This window comes from Myotis yumanensis, unplaced genomic scaffold (genome assembly GCF_028538775.1).
Source record: "Myotis yumanensis isolate MYYU_CA2020_CCGP unplaced genomic scaffold, mMyoYum1.0.hap1 SCAF_7, whole genome shotgun sequence".
NCBI classification, from domain to species: domain Eukaryota; kingdom Metazoa; phylum Chordata; class Mammalia; order Chiroptera; family Vespertilionidae; genus Myotis; species Myotis yumanensis.
The window spans coordinates 22,006,738-22,033,088 of NW_027223758.1; the positions used below are offsets into that span (position 1 = coordinate 22,006,738).

At 42.9% G+C, this 26,351-nt stretch overlaps 1 protein-coding gene across 3 annotated transcripts in view; it reads left to right on the forward strand.

Moving 5' to 3' along the window:
• Positions 1–25,524, forward strand: part of SEL1L2 (SEL1L2 adaptor subunit of SYVN1 ubiquitin ligase) — a 65,155-nt gene extending 39,631 nt beyond the window's left edge. Inside the window, exons 10-17 of one of the 3 annotated variants that reach the window (XM_070421438.1) lie at positions 4,519–4,581; positions 5,144–5,231; positions 7,628–7,776; positions 8,911–9,076; positions 9,183–9,257; positions 16,323–16,495; positions 25,127–25,255; positions 25,405–25,524. In XM_070421438.1, the coding sequence (XP_070277539.1) occupies positions 4,519–4,581; positions 5,144–5,231; positions 7,628–7,776; positions 8,911–9,076; positions 9,183–9,257; positions 16,323–16,495; positions 25,127–25,255; positions 25,405–25,524 (963 nt within the window). Of the gene's footprint in view, positions 1–4,518; positions 4,582–5,143; positions 5,232–7,627; positions 7,777–8,910; positions 9,077–9,182; positions 9,258–16,322; positions 16,496–25,126; positions 25,256–25,401 lie in introns of all 3 variants that reach the window. The other 2 variants (XM_070421439.1, XM_070421437.1) reach the window with 2 other exon arrangements.
• The last annotated feature ends 827 nt before the right edge of the window (positions 25,525–26,351 follow it).

Sequence of the window (26,351 nt, forward strand, 5' to 3'; positions counted from 1 at the left end):
AAGGATTATAAAAAAATATTACAAACAACATGGCAACAAATTGGATAATATGGAAGAAATGGATAAATTCCTAGAAACATACAATCTTTCAAAACTGAATCAAGTAGATACAGAAAATCTGAACAAACTGACTACAAATTAGAGCAGAAGAAGTAAAACTCATTATTTGCAATGACATGACAATGTATATCAATTACTATAAAGATTCCATGGGGGGAAAAAATGACTAGAATTGATAAGTGAATTCAGTAAAGTAGCAAGATACAAAATAAATATTCAGAAATTGGTTACATTTTTATACTAAGTAATGAACTATTGGTAAGTGAAACTAAGAAAACAATCCCATTTACAATTGCATCAAAAAATAAAATACTGTACTTAAGAAATAAATTTAACAAAGGAGGCAAAAGGCCTATACTTAAAAAATTATAAGACACTAAAGAAAGAAATGGAAGAAGATACAAATAAATGGAAGCATATACTATGCTCATGGATAGGAAGAATTAACATTGTTAAAATGTCTATATTACCCAAAGCAATAAATAGATTCAACCCAATTCCTAGCAAAATATCAATGGCATTTTTCATGAAACTTGAGTAACCCCAAAATTTATATGGGACCACAAAAGACTCCAAATAGCCACAGCAATCTTGAGAAAAAAGAACAAAGTAGGAGATATCATGCTACCTGATATCAAACTACATTACAAGGCTATAGTAATCAAAACAGCATGGTACTTCCATAAAACAGGCGTATAAATCAATGGAATGGAATAGAGAGCTCAGAAATAAACCCACACCTATTTGGTCAATTAATGTTTGACAAAGTTGTCAAGAATATACAATGGGCCGAAACCGGTTTGGCTCAGTGGATAGAGCGTCGGCTTGTGGACTGAAGGGTCCCAGGTTCGATTCCGGTCAAGGGCATGTACCTGGGTTGCGGGCACATCTCCAGTAGGAGATGTGCAGGAGGCAGCTGATCGATGTTTCTCTCTCATCGATGTTTCTAACTCTCTATCTCTCTCCCTTCCTCTCTGTAAAAAATCAATAAAATATATTTTTAAAAAAAAAGAATATACAATGGGGTAAAGACAGTTTATATCAATAAATAATGTTGGGAAAATTGGTCAGATACATGCAAAAAATGATACTAGACCATATACAAGAATGAACTCAAAATGGATTAAAGACTTAAATGGAAGACTCAAAACTATAAAATTCCTATAAGAAAACATAAGCAGTGAATTCTCTGATATTTCTCTTAGCAATATTTTTTCTCCTCAGACAAAGGAAACAAAAGAAAATGTAAACAAATGGGTTACCTCAAACTAAAAAAGTTTTGCACAGCAAAGGATACCATCAACAAAACAAAAGGACAACCTATTAAATAGGAGAAAATATTCACTAATGATAACTCAAAGGGTTAATACCCAGAATGTATAAAGAACTCATATAACTCAACCTAAAACAAACAATCCAATTAAAAAATGATCAGAGGACCTGAATAGATACTTCTCCAAAGAGGACGCACAGATGGCCAGTAGACATATGAAAAGATGGTCGACATCACTAATCATCAGAGAAATGCAAATTAAAACCACAATGAGATATCACCTCACACCTATCAGAATGGCTATCAGCAATAAATAAATGTGTGGATGAGGATGTGGAGAAAAGTGAACCCTTTGCACTGCTGATGGGAATGCAAATTGGTACAGCCTCTATGAAAAACAGTATGGAGGTTCCTCAAATTAAAATGGAACTACCTTATGATCCAGCAATTCCATTTCTGGATATATATATATCTAAGAAACCCAAAACAATAATTCACATCCATCACACCAGGCATTACTATCCCCAGACCAGACTATTACAGTACTCCTAAGACCACAAGTAGATGTTGTCAGGGAGAAGAGACAAGAAAGCAGACATAGCCCTAGTCAGTTTGGCTCAGTGGACTGAAGAGTCCCAGGTTTGATTCCGGTCAAGGGGACATGCCCAGGGTTGCAGGCTTGGTCCCCATTAGGGGGCATGCAGGAGGCAGCTGATCAATGATTTTCTCTCATCATTGATGTTTCTCTCTTTCTCCCTCTCCCTTCCTCTCTGAAATCAATGAAAATATTTTTTTTTTAAAAAAGCAGACATATACCACCTGCTTTAAATACAGGTGCACAACTCTTAAGAACTCTTACAATAGCTGGCCCTTTCATATTCATAGGCCCAAACTTTGGAATCTTAAAGTAGTCTTTTAACTATGCCTTCTGTAGTTATGTGCTATTCCTGTATCACTGAGGAGTACTCTGGCTTTACCCACAATAATTACATTTAGGTGATAAGAATTCTGGAGAGTTTTCTATTAGAACTAGTTCCTGAGGAAAGTTCCTGAGGAAATACCATAAACCAATAAAACAATCCTCCAGATCTGCTGAATGAAAGCCAAGTGGCCAAGTGTGGCTCCTTACTCAGTTACTACAGGATGAAATGCATGATGGCAGATAGAAAGAAAAAGTTGAGTTTTCTGGTAGGGAAGTTACTTTCATCAATGATTAATATGCTAAACATAAATACACTGAGTGGCCAGATTATTATGACCACCTGACGTTTGTAGGCAAATTAGTTATAATTTCATGCTGAAGTTGCTAGAGGGCCAGACCATTATAAATAGGGAAGCAGGTTGTTTACCACGACAGTAGAAATGATTTTTATCCGAAGATATGGGTAAACAATGCAATTTAACAGCCTTTGAACGTGGAATATATATTATTATGAGTGGCCAGATTATTATGACCACCCCGTCAGTACTTTGTTGGGCCACCTTTTGCCTTCAATACTGCGGTGATTCTTCTTGGCATTGACTCCACAAGATGTTGAAAGGTGATTCGAGGAATCTGACACCATGCCTGATGAAAAGCACTGACCAATTCTGTGAGATTTGATGGTTGTGGAACCAGCTGCCTGATGGCTCTTTTAACTTGGTCCCACAAATGCTCAATTGGATTGAGATCTTAGGTGGGGTGGGAGTCACCTAAGCAAGGTAAAGTCTCCCTCATGTTCTTGAAACCACTCCTGCACAATTCGAGCAATGGCATGGCGCATTGTCTTGTTGGAAGAAGCCATCTCCATTGGGATATGCCATCAACATGATAGGATGAACTTGTTCAGTAACGATACTTAGGTATGTTGTGCTATTCAGAGGTTGTTCCACACGAATTAAAGGGTCCAAATCATGCCAGGAAAATATGCCCCAAACCATAACACTGCCCCACCAGCTTGAAGGGTTGTACTCATGCATGTGGGGTGCATGCTTTCATGCTGTTTCCACCAAATTCTCACTCTGCCATCTGCATGATGCAACTGGAAACGTGATGCATCGGACCACATGACTTTTTTCCAATGTTCGACTGTCCAATCCTTGTGTTCCTGTGCAAATTGGAGATGTTTTATCTTGGTAACTGCAGATAGCAAAGGTGTTCAAACAGGCCTTGGGCTTCCATATCCCATACGATGCAGTGTAAGGCTAATTTGCCTACAAACGTCAGGTGGTCATAATAATCTGGCCACTCATAATAATATATATCCCATGTTCAAAGGCTGTTAAATCGCATTGTTTATTCATATCTTCAGAAAAAAATCACTTCTACTGTCATGGTAAACAACCTGCTTCCCTATTTATAATGGTCTGGCCCTCTAGCAACTTCAGCGTGAAATTATAGCTAATTTGCCTACAAACGTCAGGTGGTCATAATAATCTGGCCACTCAGTGTATATTTGAATATGTGCTAAATGCTAAAATGCTAAGTACTCCTTCCATAAGGTATATTTGCATACGGTAACATATACCAACAATGCTTGACCATTCATAATGACTTGATTGAAATTCACACACTAAAATGTTATTTGGCCATTTGTGGTAACCTCCTTTGACCAAAGCAGATAACAAGTGTCTGGATAGACTTCTCCCTTCCTGAAAACTCCTATATATAGTCCGAGACGAAGCTCAAATGTAGCTAAGTCTGACAACTCAAGTCCCTCAGACCCTAAGCTGATCCAGGCAGTTGAGTATCCCTCTTCTAGGAACCCACCACATTCTATTATAGGACTTACCACATTTGACATGAGCACTTTAAGGTAATAAGAGCTACCTAGTGAGTTAGAGCCCACTAACTATGAACTTTCTAAGACAAGGATCATGATTTATTCATCTTCTACCTTTCACCTCCCTCCTCTGCCCCATGCCTCTTAAGGAGTCACATACAAGGAGAGCAATAAATGAAATCTGAATGAAAGAATGGAGGAAAGATTTGACTTTCATTACCCTCTTCTTTTTTTCAGTCAGAGGGAGTTATGAAGGTCTGAAAGGAGAAACTAGAGAGGGTCAGAATAACTTGCCAACTGCATGATTAAACTGCCTTGATTAATCACTATGGGTGAATTTCAAATATTTTGAATGATTTTTCAGTAATTTTATTTACCATGAATTCTTCTGAAACTTAACTTGGATTTTTAAAACTGTTTTAGGGTAATGCAATTGGTCTTCATGGGCTTGGTCTTCTTTATTTTTATGGAAAAGGCGTTCCTGTGGTAAGTTAAATAATTTCATTATCTTTTCAACATGTTTCTAGCAACTTATAAAGTAAAATTCATGGTCATTGATTAATTTAAAAAAAAAATTAGTGTCTATTACCTGGTTTGCCAAACTATCACATCTGATAATAGAGAATAAAATAATCTAGTGAAATGTTTGCCAAAGAAACATAGAATAGCCTTGTGACAAGAATTACAAACCCTAATCATTACCTAAGGAATGATAGCCAAATGTAATAGTAACCTTAGAAATCATCTAACTCCTGAGGATTTTTTTGATAGACAAATTTTGATAACCTCTGTCTTTGAGTGACCTTCCCCAATGTCTAACAAAACTTACTATCAATGTAGGAAAAGTCATAATTTACATTGAAAATGAGATAATTATTTCCTAACATAATTTAATAATGAAACAAAATGTATAATACTTCTGATACTATTTTAATTAGCCTAAATCACAAAGGGCATTATCTATACTCTTTTTTTTTTAAGTAGAAGGCAATTGTTACCATGGAGTTATATCTCTACCTCTGAATAATAGAGTGTAATTATCTTGCAGAATTATGGTGAAGCACTTAAATACTTTCAGAAAGCTGCAGAGAAAGGATGGCCCAACGCACAGTTTCAATTAGGCTTCATGTACTACTGTAAGTGCTATGAATATGATTATTAACTTTGCTCCTTTTTAAACAAAAATCAAAGGACTGGTATGTGTGGTTTAGATAGAACATTCAGGCAGCAATTTGAGTAGGCAAAGAGGTGCAGAGTCAGGAAACACCCCTTTGAAAAGGTTGAGTTGCCTTGTGATATCCAATACTACATATACCCAGAAGCAAGTATGAAACTCAGCTGGTTTGGCTCAATGGATAGAGCATCAGCCTGTGGACTAAAGGGTCCAGGGTTCGATTCCAGTGAAGAGCACATGCCAGGGTTGTAGGCTTGATTCCCAGTAGGGGGTGTGCAGGAGGCAGCCAATCACTGATTCTCTCTTATCATTGATGTTTCTCTCTCTCCCTCTCCCTTCCTCTCTGAAATCAATAAAAATATATTTTTTTAAAAAGAAATTCACAAGAAAGGTCAAACTTAGAGAAAAACATTTGGGACATGACAAACATCAGCTTGCAGGTGTTTGTTAAGAATAACTGAGGTTGCAAATGAAAGTGTGAGAGGGAGAAGCAGTGGACCATGGTTGGAAATATGGTGATCCTCAGTGCCATTAAAATGATGAACAGAGAAGACTGGAAAGGCTTGGTCAGAGGTAGGGAGAGGGGGGTTATCTTAAGGAAGCCAAAGGATGGAACTTTCAAGAAAGAGTAAATGAGTGAGCATCCTTCTGAATGCAGCAAGAAGCCTGGTTCTCAATTTTAAAAAAGAGGAGTTGAGTATCCATGGGACTTGTCAATATTGAGGATGTTAGTGAGATTATTGGACAGGTTGGTGTAGAAGCCAGATACAATGGGTTGAACTGTGAGGGGACAGTGAAATAAAAATATTCTTGGAAGTACTGCACCTTTAAATGTAAGGAGAGAGTTGTGATGGTGGCATGAAGGGGACTGAAAACTAAGAGGGAGTTGTTTTTAAGATGGTGAGAGTTATGAGTATAATTTTTGACAGAGGAAATAAAGCCAGCCAATAGAGATGGTTAATGAATCATGGGAGAAATGAGATAATTGATGAAAAGGGGTTCTGGAAAAAGTGGAGTGGCATTAGGATCTGTATACTTCACAGAGAGGAGGGACTTCTCATCCTCAAAGATGAAGGCAGGAAGGCAGAATGATGCATATGTAAATCTGGGGATCACAGGAAAGAGGCAAGAGGAAAGACAAAGCGAGGGTTTCTTCAGTGAGTTAGGAGGTACAAAGTTGTGATCTGAGAAAAAAGATAGAGTGATTGGGGTAGGAGGTCTCAGAAAACCATGAAGTTCTGTCATCATCTCCGTGGGGACTAAGAGAGGACCGAGGGTGGCCAAGACAAGTACCAGGCAATCTGAACAATGTGAGTCTTCCCATTAAGTCCTTCCCGTCAGAGTTGGGGGTGGCGAAGCTGCAGACCACATCATCAAGGAGGTCAGATCTGGCCAAAAAGTTGGCTGGCATTTTCCACAGAAGCTGGGGCAGGGCCTGTTCTGCACTGTCTTGGGGGCTTGCCTAACATGCCCTTATTCTTCTAGTTCTTTCCAAGTCACAGGCTCAGGATCCATCAGACTCCTTAAGCTTCTAGAATAACAGTACTAGTAACAGCTAAAGTTTATTAGTCTTTATATGTATTAACGCATTTAGTTCTCTAGTGGGTATTCCACCATTTATAGATGAGAAAACTGAGCTATATTGTGGTTAAAAATCTTGGCCAAGATCTCAGTGAACTGGGATTCAAAACCAAGCAATCTGCCTGGAGTCTAGAGCCTTTGCTAGTAGCCTTTACATGACATACTTCTGAAGGCTATTAAATGTTAATGCAGGAGAGGAATTTAAGGACCAACTAAGGATAGCTCCTCCTTTTGCAAATGGAGTGCCTAGAGGTGCCCAACTCACAAAAGAGAGAGCCAAGACAAAAATCCCAGCTGCTGGGAGTATATTGATTCTCTGCCCCTTGCTCAACCATGAGTTGAGTCCCAGCAGAGCCCCCTGGAGCTGGGATTTGCCTGCTGCAAACTCCATAGTTATGGCTGGGAGGAACTATACTGGTCTCCTGGTATAAAGATGACAAGGATGCAGAGATACATCATGGTGGGGCTCTGGTCCTCAGAGACCAGCATTTGGTCTCCTTTTCATATTGAGAAGATATTTTCATGAAACTAAACAGTCCTTCAGTTTTCTGAATGGGTCAAGAACAAGGATTTCTATACTCTTATAATCAAAATCACCACCACCACCACCACCACCTTCCCAAAAAAAAAACAAAAAACAGTGGCACTAGAACAGCTTAACTTTGGGTTGGATTTTCCCATCCTATTTGATATAGCAGGCATCACTATGACCATATATCCATCGATTATAATGTAAAAAATAAATAAGAGATGGCTCAAAATCATTTTACTTTTCAGCTGGCTCTGGAGTATGGAAGGATTATAAACTTGCCTTCAAATATTTTTATTTGGCATCTCAGAGTGGGCAGCCCCTCGCCATCTATTACCTGGCTGAGATGTACGCGACCGGAGCAGGAGTGTTAAGGTCATGCAGAACTGCTGTGGAGGTAAATAATGAGATGTTTTGAAAGCACTTTTCATTTATCATACAGAAGAGGCTATACTGCCCTTAAATTGTTGGTGCCTTTGATTTTATAGATATCACCTCTTTGCTCCCAGTTGGCAATGTGAGCACTGACATTGGTTAGGGAGGAAATGCACTGATGTAACTCAAGTTGGAAATGGAGAAAAAGAAATGATCCCTCTCCTCTTGCATTTGGCTTTTCATCAAGTTCAGAGCTCCCTCAAATGCAGTTAAGGAGCTCTGTTTCAGCTTTCAATCAAATCACCAGGACAATTTGGCACTTCCAGTGGGATTAGGCAATGCAATTTGGGAATCAAAAGGCTTGATCGAGCCTGGAAAATGTAGTTCACTTCCTCCCAAAAAGCAGGGTCTTTAGGTATTTGATGATTTGGATGACAAAGTGAATTATTTCAGCCTGAGCCAGTGATGTACTTTTCAAAAGAATGCTTTTAGGATCTTAATGCCCTTTATTGATTTATTAAATACTTCAGCTGCACAAATATAAATATATCCATGTTGCAATCTGGCCCCTCTGAAACTCAGTTCAAAAGCTGCCAGCTAATAATCTATCTTTAGATTTGCTCCTTTGCCAACTTCCTAATGAATTATGTATGGCTAACCTCTTTTGGTTACATAAGGGCTATTCAGCTAAGTTGACATTTGTCCCCATAGAACTCTCACAGCTCCCTTGTGATTATGTCACCTACAGCCCCAGGCACTTTCTTCCCTTCATTCTCTCCTTTCCCTATCAGCTGTGACCTTATAACTCGCCCTTGCAGAGCAGCAGTGCCCAGAAAGGCCCTTTTAAAAAAACAGAAGTCAATGTAGTCTTGTCCTGCCAGATCACCTGTAAGTCAGGAAAGTTCATTACAAAACATAAAATAAGCCTCAGGAAGTTTCAGCTCAAGACCAAAAAAAAAAAAAAAATGCACTTGTAATCTTTGAGTCTATAAAAGGAATTAACTCTTAACCCTAAATAATTTGCAAAAGCCATCCTTTAGACTGGAAATGCTTGCCTGACCAGCCAGCAGGAGCTGAAGACTGATGTCATTTATCTTTTACCTGGAATGAAGTATATTGTCTAACTAGTCTGCTTGATTTCTTTTCCCACATACAGCTTTATAAAGGTGTCTGTGAACTAGGCCACTGGGCTGAGAAATTCCTGACAGCATACTTTGCCTATAAGGATGGTGATATAGATTCTTCTCTTGTTCAGTATGCACTACTTGCAGAAATGGGGTATGAAGTAGCTCAAAGCAATTCAGCATTCATTTTGGAATCTAGTAAGATAAGTTAAAATTCCCTAATCATACATATTCATATATGATTTTATTTCAGGGGTATTTTAAGTCTTCCTAATGGAATGTCTCCTTTTTTTTTTTTTTTTAGAAAAGGCTAAAATTATTGAAAAAGAGAAGATGTATCCAATGGCACTTCTCCTGTGGAATCGAGCTGCCATTCAAGGTATAGAACCAGATAAAAATGAGCACCTACCTGTTCCCTGTCCACCATTATTCATCTTATTTGCTCCAGCTGAGTTCTTGGGCAATAGGCAAAAAGGTGCACAAGTAGGTGCTATTTCAGATTGTACTGATGTTAGGATCAGCCTTTGGTTACAGGTCATTTCCAACATTTTCTTTTCTTTGTTATTCTCCAAGTCTCAGTTTAGCAAACCATATGAATTCTTCTGTGGCTCTGTCTCGGTGGCACCAGAAAAGTTGTTTGACACATGACAGTTTTACTCAAGAATCCAGTTTTCTTGGTCTGGCTTCAGTCACTCATTTGCTGAGTTTTTTCTGAATTTAATCAAAAGTGTGGTCTATGTTATGTCTCAATTAGTTTATAGGTAAAATTACTTACGGATCTAAGACTTGCTTGATTTCTCTTTTAAAATATCACATTGATGATTGCCACAAACTTCAGATCTTTATTATAACCATTAGCATGTTAGCATCAGAAAACAAACAAAAAACAACAGAGTTAATTGGCCAGATCATCTTCCCTTCCTGGAGCCCCGCTTATAGGGATCACATGCTCACATGCCAGAAGGAATGTTAAGATAGCATTGGTGGGGAAGCTTTGACAAGTAGCATTTGCATCAGTATGTCTCATTCCATTCTTTCCCTACAATTATATTACTGAGAGTGGAGAGATACTGCAAAGCTGTCACTGTTGGCATTTGGATATGTGAGGAACTCTCTTGCAGTAAGAGAGCAATTTTGCTTCCAATTAAGTTTCTTAAAATCATCTCATGCTGAGTCCAAATCACCCTTTTCTACAAGAAGGGAATGGGATAAAAAATGATTCTCAGCTGATGTTAATATGAGGCAGAAGAAAAAGTCACAGTGGTGCCTCCTCACACCCAGCTGAGCTGGTAACACAGCAGCAAGCCATCCAGCCAATTTTAGTGAGAAATTCCCTAAAAAAGAAGTCTATATTTTCTAAATGTAATAAAGACCTTGTTTGGAGTGGGGAAACAACACCAGCAACCTCTCAGCTATGGCAAATTAGCCCAATTTCAACAAATACTTGTTTATTCAAAGCCAGGAAATGGTGTGAAAATTGCACCAAGGAAAAGAGCCATTGAAAATGAGGGGAGAGGGAGTAAATGGTGATGGACGGAAACTTGACTCGGGGTGGTGAACACACAATACAGTGTACAGATGATGTATTGTGGAATTGTGCACCTGAAACCTGTATCATTTTGTTAACCAGTGTCACCCCAATAAATTCAATAAAAAGGAAAAATGACAGATACACATACACAAAAGAAAATGAGGGGACATTAATATTAAACAGAATTCACCAACATAAGAATGTTAGGCCGCTAAAAATAATTACCTGTCACAAGAGAGGTCAGGCATGAGTATCCGCAAAGATGTGGCTCCCTTGAGGTTAGGAAATCTGATAATGAAAGTTTCTAATCAGTTAGGAAATCTGATAATGAAAGTTTCTACTCAGTCACTGGTGGTACTTCTTTCTGCAGTTATTGTGTGTGAGGAGGGTGGTGAGCCATCAGGACTCAATCACCACCGTCCTGTGACTATGAAATTGAAGGGGAAATCCCTACCCTTGTCAAGTGACCCCTGGGAGCCTGTCGGGATCCCCACATGCCCCCAGTTATCTCCCTAATTAGGGTGCAGCTGAGTCCTCTGGAGACCCTGCTGTTTACTGCCTTCTATTCTTAGAGATTCCAGGGGTCCTGCTTACTGCTTGTACAGCTCAGAAGTACACAGAAGTCCTGTCCTTTTGTGTTTATGGCCCAGAAGGAATCTTGGAGTCAAAGGAAGGCAGCTTTGGGCAAAATTAGAGATTGAGTGGGTTTCTCACAGGGCTCCTGGGGCCTCTTACCTCTCTAGGTCCCTGCAGACCGGTCTTTGGGGCATTGCTTCTGTACGGTCTTGCTGCCAGCTACCTGTACATTTTGAAGTACCTGGGAAGCAAACCCTGATAACTAATGTCTTGGAAGCTTAAGGATTTTATGACGTTACCTCTACTCAGAAAGGGCTAAAGATGGCTCGTGGTGTTACATTTTAATAGAGGATTCTGAAAAATTAACTTCAGTACCCAAAATAATCAATTCCAAAGGATTTTAGGCATTGAACTAGGCCAAATGGAATTTGGAAGGAGTCCTGTAGCCCTTAGTGATATACGTCAGATCATACAAATGAACTCAAGTGTGTTTAAGGAATATTAGGAAGGCTAGAGGATATCAAGAAAGTGACATGTGAGAAGGCTAGCTAGTCAGGGAGGCAGAGAAAGTATGACTTGTAGGTCAGGTAAGACATCTGGAAATCATTCCAAGTGCAAACTGAAGCACTGGGGGGATTTAGCACAGGGGAATAACATTATTTAATTTTACATTTTTAAAGATCATCTTGGCTGTTGTATGGAGAAGAGATTAATAGAAGGACACTTTGGAAGCTATTGTAGTACTCCAGGCTTGGACTAGATGGCGGAGGAGAATATAAGAAATAGGTATGGCCCTAACCAGTTTGGCTCAGTGGATAGGGCGTTGGCCTGCAGATGAAAGGGTCCCAGGTTCGATTCCTGTCAAGGGCACGTACCTTGGTTGCGGGCACATACCCAGTGGGGCGTGTGCAGGAGGCAGCTGATGGATGTTTCTCTCTCAGGGATGTTTCTAACTCTCTATCCCTCTCCCTTCCTCTCTGTAAAAAATCAATAAAATATATATTTTTTTAAAAAAAGAAATAGGTATGTTTTAGAGGTAGAACCAACTTGGGGATGGATTTGATAATGGAAGTCAGGGAAAAGAATCCTATATAATAAAAGAGAAACATGCAAATTAGCTGTCCCTCTCCTATGCCCAAGCCACACCCACAAGCCACTCCCACAAGCCAATCAGAGTGACTATGCAAATTAACCCAACAAAGATGGTGGTTACTTTGCATATGCAGGTGTCAGGCGCCCCAGGAGGCGACAGCGGCCGCAGCCATGGGCTCCCAGGACCTTCTCAGGCCTGGGAGTCAAGGCTGCCCGTGCCTAGCCACGCCTGCGGGCTCCTGGGACCTTGCCAGCAGAGAGCGGGAGGTTTGGAGGACTTGACAGAGCAGAAGACCGCTGGACATAGAGCAGAGCGAGAGAGAGGGCAGCTTAGAGGGCACAGCTCCCTCTGTCACACCAGCTTCCTCATCACAGCTGTGGAAACTGACAACAGGGAAGAGGAAGTCCCACCCCCACAGAATCAGCCAGAATCAGCCATTGGTCAGACTGCTCTCAGTTGCCTGACAGCCAGGACTCTCATTCACCTGCATCTTAGACCTTGACAGTAGAGAGGTGGGACTATGTCTAAAGAACAACTGTTGATACAACGTAGCTCTGCAGCATAAAGATGCCAGCGTTATCGACAGAAAATGTCTGCAGAGCAGCGTGCGTCTGATCTTGAAAGAAGGTGGCGCCTGCGACAGGATGTATCTGACCACCAGCTACTGGAAAAACGTTGCTCTGATGCCAAAAAACACCGGTGTTATCGACAGAAAATGTCTAAAGACCAATGTGCCTTTGAAGTTGAAAGAAGGTGGTGGTGACGACAGAATATGTCTAGAGAACAGTCATCAACAAGTACTACCAATACCGGTAAGAACTGCCTTCTCAGCGAAAATGGAGTACATGAGGATGCAATTCTCGAACATAGTTGTGGTGGAATGACTGTTTGATGTGAATTTTGCCTATCACTAAATTTCTCTGATGAAAAACCATCTGATGGGGAATTTACTTGATGTTGTAGCAAAGGGAAAGTCTGTCCAAATGATATACATTTTCCAGATTGCCCTCTCTCTCACTCTGCTCTATGTCCAGCGGTCTCCTGCTCTGCCAAGTCCGCCAAACCTCCCGCTCTCCGCCGGCAAGGTCCCAGGAGCCCACGGGTGTGGCTACAGCCTCTCCTCCCAGGGCCAGCGAAGGTCCTAGGAGCCCGCCAGTGTGGCTATGGCCTTGCTTCCCTGGCCTGCGAAGGTCCCAGTAGCCCGCAGGCATGGCTAGGTGCGGGCAGCCTCATCTCCTGGACTGGCAAAGGTCTTGGGAGCACGTGGGCGTGGCTACGGCCTCATCTCCCAGGCCTGCGAAGGTCCTGAGAGCCCGCGGCCGAAGCCACTGTTGCCTCCTGGGTTGCCTCCTGGGTTGCCTTGTTGGGTTAATTTGCATAGACACTCTGATTGACTGGTGGGTGTGGCTTGTAGGTATGGCTTGTGGGTGTGGCTTGAGCATAGCAGAGGGATGGCTAATTTGCATGTTTCTCTTTTATTATATAGGACTAGAGGCCCAGTGCACGAAATTCGTGCACTGGGGATGGGGTTCCCTCAGCCAAGCCTGCCCCTCAGTCCGGGAGACCTCAGTGGATGTCCTACTGATGGCCACAGTCTGGCAGCAGAGGCTCGGTGCAGGTGTCCCGTGTGTGTGTGTTTGTGTGTGTGTGTGTGTGTGTGTCTGCTGGGGGCCTGCCCCCGGCCACACCCTGGAGGCTTGGAGCAGGTCCCCCTCTCTGTTGATCTCTCAGGCTCTTGGCCTCCACTGCATGTTGTACTCTCCCTTGAGCTGTGGCCAGGGTGGGGTGCCCTTTCCTGCTGTGGGATCGCCAGGGCGACCCAGGGGCAGGCGCACACAGGGGCTGACTAGAGGCCACCCTTTCCTGCTCCATGATCTCCGGGCGATCCCACAGGCAGGCGCACATGGAGGCTGGCTGCAGGCCTCCCTATTCTGCTGTGGGATTGCATCGGCGATCCCATGGGCAGGCAGTCGCACACGGAGGCGGGCTAGAGGCCGCCCTTTCCTGCTCTGTGATCGCCGCTGCGATCCCACGGGCAGGCGCACATGGAGGCTGGCTGCAGGCCCCCCTTTCCTGCTGTGGGATTGCATCGGCGATCCCATGGGCAGGCAGGTGCACAGGGGGGCTGGCTGCAGGCCGCCCTTTCCTGCTGTGGGATCTCCGGTTGCTCATCCTTGGCAGGGGCGGCCAGGGAAGAGGCGGGCACCTGCCTCTTCCCTGCCCCCCTCCGGCTTCTCCGGTCACCGGCAGGGGGGCGGGCAAAGGCGGCCGGTTCTCCAATCCAGGGCCAGGGGCAGTGCCTCCCAGCTCTTTCCTGCCGCCTGTGTTTCCAATCACCGTCCTTCCCCTATGGCCTCCCATCATTGCGCCTATGTATGCAAATTAACTGCCATCTTTGTTGACCGTTAACCGCCATCTTTGTTGGCAGTTAATTTGCATATCGCCCTGATTAGCCAATGGGAAGGGTAGCGAAGTTACGGTTAATTACCATGTTTGTCTATTACTAGATAGGACTAGAGGCCCAGTGCACAAAAATTTGCCTCCTGGGTTGCCTGATGTTGTGCACTCGGGGGGGAGAGGGGGTCCCTCAGCCCGGCCTGTGCCCTCTCCCATTCTGGGACCCCTCGAGAGATAATGACCTGCTGGCTTAGGCCTGCTCCCGGGTGGCAGAGGGCAGGCCCAATCCCTAGGTGCAGCCCCTGGTTGGGCTCAGAGCAGGGCCGATTGGGGAGTTGGGGCGCCGCCCCCTGTCATGCACAGAGCAGGGCAGATCGGGAGGTTGCGGTGCCACCCCCTGTCACGCAAAGAGCAGGGCCAATCAGGGGGTTGGGGCGCTGCCCCCTGTCACGCACAGAGCAGGGCCGATCAGGGGGTTGAGGTGCTCCCCCCTGTCACGCACAGAGCAGGGCGCATCAGCAGGTTGGGGAGCTCCCCCCTGTCACTCACAGAGTAGGGCCGATAGGGGAGTTGGGGCACCGCCCCCTGTCACACACAGAGCAGGGTGGATCAGGGGGTTGGGGCGCTGCCCTCTATCACCCACAGAGCAGGGCCGATCAGGGGGTTGGGGCGCCGTCACTGTCACACTCAGGGCAGGGCCGATGGGAAGGTTATGGCTCTACCCCGTCACACACAGAGCAGGGCCCGTGGGCGGGGGGGCGGGGAGGGGTTGGGGCGCTGCACCCTGTCACACACAGAGCCGCAGGGCAATCAGGGGGTTGGGGAGCTCCCCCCTATCAGGCACAGAGCAGGGCTGATCAGGGGGTTGGGGCGCCTTCCCCTGTCACGAACAGAGCAGGGCGGATAGGGAGGTTGTGGCCCCGCGCCCTTTCACACAGCCGCAGGGCAATCGGGGGGTTTGGTTGCTGCCCCCTGTCACGCTGATCCTGGTGCCGGGAGGCCTCGCTGCTCTGCTGATTCCGGTGCTAGGAGGCATATTACCCTTTTACTATATAGGATAGAGGCCTGGTGCATGGGTTGGGGCCGGCTGGTTTGCCCTGAAGGGTGTCCTGGATCAGGGTGGGGGTCCCCACTGGGGTGCCTGGCCAGCCTGGATGAGAGGATGATGGCTGTTTGCAGCTGGTCACACCCCCTTCAGTGTGGGGGTCCCCACTGGGGTGCCTGGCCAGTCTGGGTGAGGGGCTGAGGGCCGTTTTCAGGCTGGCGGGTGACTGAAGCTCCCAACCTGTCCTTTTTTTCTTTTTTTTTAATTCTGGGCCAGCTTTAGCTCTGAGGCTTGGTTCCAGCTCTGAGGCCTCGGCTGCTGAAAGCAGGTATCTGGTTTGTTTGGGTTCTATAATTGTAACACTTTTGCGGTCTTGCTAACTCCAGCTCTGAGATCCCGGCTGGCTAAAAGCAGGGATCTGCGTTTGTTCTATAATTGAAACAATGTTGCGGTCCTGCTGGCTGAAGCCCGGCTGGCTGAAAGCAGGTTTCTGGGGTTTTGTTTAGCTTCTATATTTGTAACAATGTTTCTTAAACTGCAAGCTCAGAGGCCGGCAAGGCAGGCGGGGAACGTTGGCTTCCTCCGTCACTGAAGCAAGCAAGCCTCCTGTTCACTTCAAGCTGCCTGGCTGCCAGCCGCCATCTTGGTTGACAGTTAATTTGCATATCGCCCTGATTAGCCAATGGGAAAGGTAGCGGAGGTACGGCTAATTACCATGTTTCTCTATTATTAGATAGGATAGGTTGAGTTGCTGGGAACTGAACATGAATCATTTATATTTTTTTTCTAATATTTCTACCAGGCAATGCATTCGCCAGAGTGAAAATTGGAGATTACCATTACTATGGCTATGGGACTAAGAAGGACTATCAAACAGCAGCCACACATTACAGCATTGCAGCCCATAAATACCAGAGCGCACAAGCCATGTTCAATCTGGCCTACATGTATGAACATGGTTTAGGTACCACAAAGGTAATTGCATTGGTAATAATCCAAACCTGGTAATGGCAGCTCTATAGGACGGGGAAATTTATAAATGTTTTGCATTTCATGGATGTCATCAAAATGTAGAGAAAGGAAGGAAAAGACTTAACATTTGCTAAGTTCATCCCATGTGCCAACACATATTACTTACCCTATTAAGAATCCTCTGAGGTAGAAGTTATTTCCTACATTTATGCCCAAATACAATAGTAAGGAGTAGAATAAATCTAGACTTGGCCAATTTGATTTATAAATTCATGCTTCTTTCAAGAAATACTGGTGGACCTTGCCCCGACTCCCTTCTATCTAGTGACCTTTTCCATTGACTCTTAAGCTCTTAGTAACAAGGAGAAAGTGGACATTAGGTTAGAGGTGGACACTGAAGTGACATTAATCCAGAAATGTCTTCTGAAACACCCTCTGTGTATATGACACAGTGGTCAGCACTGTAGAGAGGCCCAAGATAATAGATCTCCATCCTTCAAAGATTACATGTGACTCGATGAGGTGAGGCATATTCATTAAGAAAAAGAGCTAACAAAACAAGGAAATATTGGGTAAATCCCTTAGGCCCGTGGTCGGCAAACTGAGGCTCGAGAGCCATATGCGGCTCTTTGGCCCCTTGAGTGGGGCTCTTCCTAAGCCTTAGGAGTACCCTAATTAAGTTAATAACAATGTACCTACCTATATAGTTTTAAGTTTAAAAAATTTGGCTCTCAAAAGAAATTTCAATCGTTGTACTGTTGATATTTGGCTCTGTTGACTAATGAGTTTGCCGACCACTGCCTTAGACAGTAAGTGTAATTAAGGCAGAAAAGGGCTTTAGTATTTGACAGGGTGAAAAAGGTATTAAATATCAATAATGATAATAGCCAGGTATTGGTTTGTTATTTAAATCACAGAACCACTCAATGAAATAAGCCCTATAATTGTCCTCAATGTAGACATCAAGGAACCAAAGTACAGGCCAGGCCGGTGTGGCTCAGTGGTTGAGCATCGACCTATGAACCAGGAAGTCACAGTTCGATTCCCAGTCAGGCCATATGCCCCAATTGTGGGCTTGATCCCCAGTGTGGGGCGTGCAGGAGGCAGCTGATCAATGGTTCTCTCTCATCATTGATGTTTCTATCTCTCTCTCCTTTTCCCTCTCCCTCTCCCTTGCTCTCCGAAATCAATAAAAATATATTAAAAAAATAAAAAAACTGAAGTACAGAGAGATTAGTAGTAGTGTCAGAATTTGAACCCAGGACTGCCTGACTCCTTGTGTTTTGTGGAAAGACTGTGCCTTGCATTGTGTCATCCTTAACGCTCAAGGATATATTTCACTTCAGTGTTTATATTCTGGGCTGCATTTCCAGAGCCAAATAATGAAAGGTTATCAGCTTTTCTGTGCTTTTTTTGTTTGTTTTTAATGCTCTCTTTTTTCTTCCAGTTGTGCCAGTAATTGAGAATTAAAGGTAGGGAATTTCCTGTGTGACATCGGCTAATGGTCTACACTGCAACCAAAGTACCTTGGTCAGGTCCTAACAATCCAGCAGTGAGATCCCTGCCTTTCTGTGCTGCCCTGTGGCCTCTGGGCAGATCACTTTTTCTTGTTGTTGTTCATCCTCACCCGAGGATATTTTTTCCACTGCTTTGCAGAAAGAGTGGAAGGGAGGGTGGGGGAGAGAGACAGAGGAAAGAGTGGGTGGGGGAGAGAGAAACATCGATGTGAGAGAGACATATTAATAGGTTGCTTCTCGCATGTGCCCCAACGGTGGCCGTGTATTGAACCTGCAACTCAGGTACATGCCCTTGACAGGAAATCAAACCAGCCACCCTTCAGTGCACGGGCCAGTGCTTTAACCACTGAGAACACTGGCCATGTTGGCTGATCACTTTTCATCAGCCCTTGCACCCTAAGCAGTAGAAAGAATATTAACCCCAAATCCAGTCTGTTTTCCCCATTTCTAGAAGCTGCAAGCTTCCTGTGTTTATGGCAGTGGTCGGCAAACCGTGGCTCGAGCCACATGTGGCTCTTTGGCCCCTTGAGTGTGGCTCTTCCACAAAATACCACGTGCGGGTGCGCACATACAGTGCGATTGAAACTTCGTGGCCCATGCTCAGAAGTCGGTTTTCGGCCTGGGCAAGTCTATTTTGAAGAAGTGGCGTTAGAAGAAGTGGGGAGTGTCGGTCGGTCGGGCCATGGGAGACACGGTGCAGGCGGGCCGAGGGATACGCAGCGCAGGGGAGGTGCGCACGATTCATGTATGAGTTGAGTGAGCCAGTCAGTCAGCAGTCTCATTGTGCAGTGGTTAGTGCTAGTCGAGTCCGCAAATCGTGCCTAAAATTAAAAACAACATACAAACCTGACTTACCCAAACTTTCCAAGGAGATGCAAGGCCATTGTTCACATTAGTGTTTGTCAGTCATTGTCATGATTTAATTTTATGGAAATTATAAGGTAAATTGTAAGGAATTTAATTTTATCAATAAATAATATCGTTATTAAGTATGATATCAAGTTTTATTCAACGTACCTATAGTTTAACTAAGACTTAAAACTTTAAAGTTTATTAAGTTAATTTTAGGGAACGTTGTGGAGTGAAAGAAGATGTAGTGTCGAGGATTAAGAAAGGTATGTTGAGATGGTTTGGACTTATAGAGAGGATGAACGAAAGGAGATGGACGAAACAGGTATACAAGACGAGTGTGGATGGGAGAATTGGAAGTGGTCGACCTCAGCGAACGTACCTCAATCAGATTGAGGACATTTTTAGCAAAGGCCAGCTTAGGAGTACCCTAATTAAGTTAATAACAATGTACCTACCTATATAGTTTAAGTTTAAAAACTTTGGCTCTCAAAAGAAATTTCAATCGTTGTACTGTTGATATTTGGCTCTGTTGACTAATGAGTTTGCCGACCACTGGTTTATGGGAAGTGAGAGGTATTGGGATTGGGTTGTATAGCTGTATTAGATGATTCTTTGGCTGTTATTGAGCCACTCCCAGTTCCCCTCTGTCACCACATCTGCAAAACAGAATAGTGATACCTGTCCTGCCCCAAGCAGCTACAGAAAGATTAAAGCTTTACTTCATCATTCCCCATGGAAAACAACCATCATGGTGAGAGGAATGTAGTTTGTATAAAAGATAAAAGTGACCCCCACCCCATAGATTAAATTCAAATTAACTCTCCTACCCCCACCCCACCTCGAGCTGTGTCAGAGGATTTTCCTCCTTGGAGTCACTGCTGATGGCTCCCCTAGGCACTCGCTTCACAATGTTAAATAACAATTGTCGAAACATACATTTCATACATTTAGAAAAAACTCTAAAGTTTCTCTCTGAGTTTCTGTTCTTTTTCTGTCAGGGTTTCTGTTTTATCACAGGGCACTTTGATCAGTCTCATTCACAGACATTTTTCTACAGAAAGTCTCTACACGTAAACACACACACACACACACACACACACACACAGGCGTACACATGCACAGGTGTGCTCAACCTCAGGCCTGGATATGGAAATTTTAGATTTAGTTAATGAGGGCCGTTGCTCCTTGTCTTTATTAATTCCTTCTGTTTAGCAATTAGAAAATAATAACCAAGTACTGTATTCAGGTGCCAGGTTTATTAATCTTGTTATCTCACAGTCAGGTTAACAAGGAGATCCCACCTTTTCTAATCCTCAAAATGAGTATGCTGATAATTAAAAGCCCAGAGCTTGCTCCAGGGATGGTTAATGAAAGCAAAACAACAATTAGAACAGGCTTTCACAGCACTTAAATCATCCAGTGATTACACATTTGTTCAGCAAGGCACTTCGAAATCCTCTTTATTAGTTAATCCTTGTGCAAACCCGTGGGAAAGGTGAGTATAATATTATTACTAGGCTTTCTCTGAGAATCAAAAAGGGTGTAGTATGGAATCAGGTTTCGTAAACTCTGTATTTAAGCCCACTGGGAGAAGAAGGTGAAATATAAATCAACTCTAAGTAAGTCAGTGGAAAAATATGGGTCATGGTTCTCATCTATTTTTAGGAAAGAATATTGGGATTAGGGTGATGTAGGAGAGTTATCCTAATAGCCTCACCGAGAAGCATCTCACTCCTCAATTTCTCTACTTCTGATTAAGCTCAATAAGTTTTTTACTTAAACTGTGGCCCAGAGCTGACTGCACCATTATTCTGAGAACAAAAAATAACTACCTGGGAGAAGTTGGGAGATGACCTCCCAATTCTAAATTTAGAAATTCTACATTCTATATATAATTCTATATTCATCTCACAAGTTGTTATGAAACTCTTACTCAATTTATACTTGATTCAGAATTACTTCAGAAATTTAACCTAGGACAAAACCTGATGCCCATCCATTCCTGCCCATATCCTGGTTCAGGCTGGAATTTCTACTCACATAGGCTTCTGTAAAGGCTCCTCAGGAGTCTCCCATTCTAGTATTTTCCTTTGAGTCTGTGGCAGAGATAGGTCTGTCCACCAGTTCCCTGTAATGCCCATCCACAGGGAGGTCTCGCTGCTGCTGTGTGTGTCCTAGTCAGAGGCTGCATCTCCAGGCTCCGGTCACATCCAAAGGAATGGGAGTGAAGGTGAAGGTGTCACTTCTGGTCTAAGGTGGCTGAGAAGTAGATGGAGCTTCTCCCTAGTCTCCTTCCCCTTCCACTGGCTGAACAGAGAGACCCAGAGGCTTTAGGGACAGGCAGAACAACACGGCAGGAGGAGCTTGGGTTCCTCAATGATCACAAGAAGGAAATTCCCCACCGAACAGGAGCACCCACTTGGAATGCTAAATATGTTAAGCCGCTGCTATTTGGGGGGTTATTTGTTATAGATATAAGCATTACTTAAGTTAATCCATACATAACTCATATAACAAAATACTATCAGGTTATTCTTGATAAAAAAATAACTTTGGTAGCATTATTTCTCCACCTTTCTCCGCCCCCCCCCCCCCCAAACATGCACATACATACACACACACACACACACACGAAAAATATAAGCAAGCTAACAGAAAAATAAATCTTATTGACTTTCTATTGCCTAATGAAGTCCAGACTTCTTACCCTGACCTACCCTACCTTGATCATAATGGCTTGATATGCCACTATTTCTCTATATACCTTCTAGACTACTTTTCCTTCCCCCACAAAAGACCTTGAACTCTCCTGACCTTTGGTCACATCACTCCATTTACTGGAATGATCTCTCACATTAAGTTTTCCCATTGAAGACCATTAAGTTTTTCAAAGAATAGTTCCAATATCATCCCTTCATGAGCCCTTCAATGAAACCTCGGATTTAAAAGATACCTACCTTCCATACTGCTATAGCACTGTGCCTTGCTTTTTTTTCTTTATTTATTCCTCAGATATTTATCCAGTAATTGTTTTATATCAGGAAGCACTGTATTTGGTTCTGAGGGTACGAGAGGAACAAGAGAGCCTTCAAAAAAATCCCAATCTATGGAAGAAACATGTGCCTAGCTATAGTGAAAGCCTAAAATGGCACCAGTGCATGCTCACACAAGTCAAGTGCCTTAAACATGTTAAAGGTGGAAAAATTGATTCAGGTGGAGGAATCAGTACTGTCAGGCCCAGTTCTAAAATGTTTTTGTAACATGGAGCATAAGAAACAATGACAGTCTTTTTAAAAGAAATAAATCATGTATATATTTTAAGATAATGACTAGGAACTCTGTCCTAAATTTTAAAACAACAGGTGTGTGTGTGTGGCAGGCGGCCGGCCAACTTCCAACCATATCCTCCTCCCAACAAGCCCAGCCCCAATCTTCCCCAACTGGGGCCGGGCTGGCTGGACCCCACCTGTGCACAAATTCATGCGCTGGGCCTCTAGTATAGATATAAATGCTGGAATGTTGGAGGGATATATATAAAATATTATCAGAACTTACCTCTGTACAGTGAAATTGTAGGTGATTTTTAAAACTTGCTCACTTCTATATTGTCAAAGTTTCTTTCAATTAGCATATATTATATTTATAGGAAAAGAATAAATTATTCAAAAATTACCTGTTCCAATATAAAAAAAAATTTTTTATTGTTGACAATATTACAGATGTTTCTCCATTTTCCCCCTCCATCCAGCCCCCACCTCAGGCCTTCCCTACACTGTTATCTGTATCCATGGGTAATGCATACATGCATATATGTTCTTTGGTTAATCCCTTCCTGTGCTCGCCACCCTCCTCCTCACTGAGATCTGTCATTCTGCTCCATGCATCCATGCCTCTGGACCCATTTTGTTTATCAGTTTATTTCATTCATTAGATTCTACATATGAATGAGATCATGTGATATTTGTCTTTCTCTAACTGGCTTATTTCACTAGCATAATAATCTCCAGGTCCACCCATGCTGTTGCACTTTGGGGCGCCTTCATTATGTAATTGAATACTTTTCATAAACCGGATCCTTTATTGCTGAAGAATTCTGTGTCTTTGAATTATAAGAAGCTATTTGAACATGTGAACATTGGCACCCCTGACATTTTAGTTAGAAAAAGTTGATTCAAAAAGAATCTGTGATTGCTTTACAGAATCTGTTAAAGCGAAATAAACTCAAACGTACCACAGAAAGTTTAAGTGTGAGTGGGATAGGAGAGCAATGGACTTATTTAATGAACTCTAGTCATCATCAAAACACTATTCAGAAGAAATTTTTTAGTTGAGCTATTTGGATTTTTTATTAAATAGACTAAAGAATAGGGAGTCTTTTCTAGAGTCTAGTAATAAAATTTCTTTTATATGGGTTACCCTGGTTAGCCACAAGCATTCAAAAATTTCTTTCTTTGGGAATTTTAAAGACTTTTCTATCCTACTCCAACCCCATTATAAATTGTGAGGCTGCCTGGGCATTAAAGGTACTTCTCACTATTTTTAGTATAAACCTAGCGACTGAATTGTGATGATTGTGCCTCAAGAAACAAATTAATAACTACTGCCTGCCTCAAATAAGAATGAGTGCCTGAGATACTGGCAAAGGCTGCCTTCCCCTGAATGATTCAAATCAATATGCCTTTCATCTGTGGGGCAGGTGACATGCCATTCTAATCTGCAGGGCGCTTTCAAATGAATACCCACTGGATTTGTTGGGATTAGAGACACAAATTAAAGTTGTTGTTTTTTTATGACATCCATTTTCTCTATTGCCAGGAAGATTTGATCAGAACAGTCTTCCGAATTTCAAGTATTTTAAGCAAGAGTATTCTTTTTTTCTCCAACAAATCAATTTACTGGACCACAAAGCTTTGAGAAAATGTAAGAAATGACCAGCAGAACATAGCTGAGAGAGGACATGCCCTAGAAATGGTTTAGCACAGGTCACAAGAATTTATAACTATTGAACTGTGTAATGAAGTACTGAGAGATGGAGAAGAACAACAAAGAGATACTGAACGGCCACAATTTGTGAAAAATCTCTCTTCTTCCCCTTCCTTTGAAAACAATCCACAGGCACCCAGCAAAGTACAACTCTGGGACTGTCCCAGAGAACTTCAATCTTTAAAAGCAACTCTGCTTAGCCTTTTCACTACATTGCTTTAGAAAACAAAGCAAAAATAAAGCGAACCAAAATAAGCCACAGCAGGTGAAAACTTTTTTTTTTTAATGTTTATGTGCCATCACAGAAGTTAATGGTAAAAAAAAGAAAAAAAAAGTCCCTGAAAATATAGTATGTCTTTTGAGGAATCCAATTCTAGCCTGAGAACCAAAATAATTTATTCATTCATTCTACTGGCATTACCAGAGTTTTACTATGTACTCAGCATGTCATACAGCACTGGGAATTCAAAGGTAAGCAGGAGTCCAAGGCCTTGTCTTCAGGACAAAGAGACAGGCAACTGGTTTATTCAGTTAAATTCTATTAACGTCAGCTCTGAGAAGCACATGAAGAAAACTAGGAATTTTAAATGCTTATTATCTGTATTGTTATTTGTTTTAGGGAATTGTACTGTGTCTAGTGTTCTCCTACCCCTTTAAAAGGAATCATACCTAATATCGGGTCCAGGGGTATCCAAGAAAGTGTTTGGAGATTGTGTTAGTTTTCTATGGCTGCTGTAACAAATTACCACAAATTTAGTAGCTGAAAGCAACACACATTTACTACAACACACAGTCTCTGTGGGTCGGGAATGTGGGTGAGCTGACGGGGTCCTCTGTGTAGGCTGTACTCCTTACTGGGGCTCTGGGGAAGCATCCACCTCCTGGTTCATTCAGGTTGTTGGCCAGATTCAGTTTCCTGTGCTTATAGGACTAAGTACCCATCTCCTTGCTGGCTGTTTGCATTCCTTCATATTCCTTCCCTGGGGCCCTCCATGTGAGTCCTTCGCAAGTGTAGAATTTCTGACTTCTCCTGCTAAGCTCTCCGACTTTCTCTCCTGCCCTCAGCCCTGAGAAAACTCTGTGCTTCAGAGCTCAGGTAATAATATTGAGTCTATCTGGATAGACCATGATCTCTCTATCTTAAGGTCTGTAACATATTCACAGGTTCCAAGGAATAGGACATAACATCTTTGGGGGAGCCATGCTGCATACCCAAGATAAATTACAATATTTTACACAATGGCTGCTGTTTACTACTGAGTATGGGCTGTTCTATTTCTAGGACATTCACTTGGCCAGGAGGTTATATGACATGGCTGCTCAAACAAGTCCCGACGCTCATATGCCTGTCTTCTTTGCTCTCGTGAAACTGGAGACTATGCATTTGCTCCGAGATATCCTGTTTTTTAATGTGAGTTTGTCTCGAATAGGTCCCAAATATCTGAAAAAAATCCAGTGAGCAACTCTTGGGTGGTGGAATGGAGGGACCTATTCCCCTGAATAGAGTGGGAGGCTTGGATTTTTTTTCTTTCTAACAAAATGTCTTTCTTTTCCCAGCAGTTTACAATGAGATGGAGATGGATAAAATTGGATGATACCCTTGGACAATACTGGGATTTATTTGCGATTGGCCTCATTGTTGCTATGCTGATCTACCTGCTTAGAAATCGCTACGGGTAGGATCTGGATTCTAGGAAAACCTGCTCATGGGAGCCAGTTCACTCCAGGGTGTCCTCACGAAATAAAGAATTTTCTTGTCAAACTCGAGAGTCTGCCGCGGATTTCCCAAATGCCTGTGATGGAAAATGGACAAAGCTTGGGGCCTGTCCTCTGAGAAATCATTTCACTTCCTGCTTAGTTGAGGTGACCACTTGAGGGGTACTGGGGACTAGTTACCTACGGCTTCTTTACAGACTTGTCATCTTAGTGATCTAGTTCTGAGTCAGGGATAAAGACTCCAATGCCAAGCCAATTCTCATGCTATTCTAACAACCTTTCAAAAGAACAAACGGGTGCCTTGGCTCCTGCAGACACTGAGGTAGGGAGAAGGCCAAGTCCTGGGAGGGCAGGAACACAGATCCCTCAGATCTGATAAATAGGAAAATTACACATAGAACCTTCCTCTTGTGGGGTTGATCCTGTGAACCACATCAAAAACCTAACAAGCCATAACCGGTTTGGCTCAATGGATAGAGCGTCAGCCTGTGGACTGAAGGGTCCCGGGTTCGATTCCGGTCAAGGGCATGTACCTTGGTTGCGGGCACATCCCCAGTACGGGGTGTGCAGGAGGCAGCTGATTGATGTTTCTCTCTCATCGATGTTTCTGACTCTCTATCCCTCTCCTTTCCTCTCTGTAAAAAATCAATAAAATATATATTTTTTTAAAAAAACCTAACGAGCTAAAGCTCCTGTGGCATCTGTGCCAGGGGCCAACTCACACTCCTCACCCAGGAATTGGGTGGAATTCCCTTTGGATGGGACCAGCCTCCTGGGATAGAAGCTAAAGG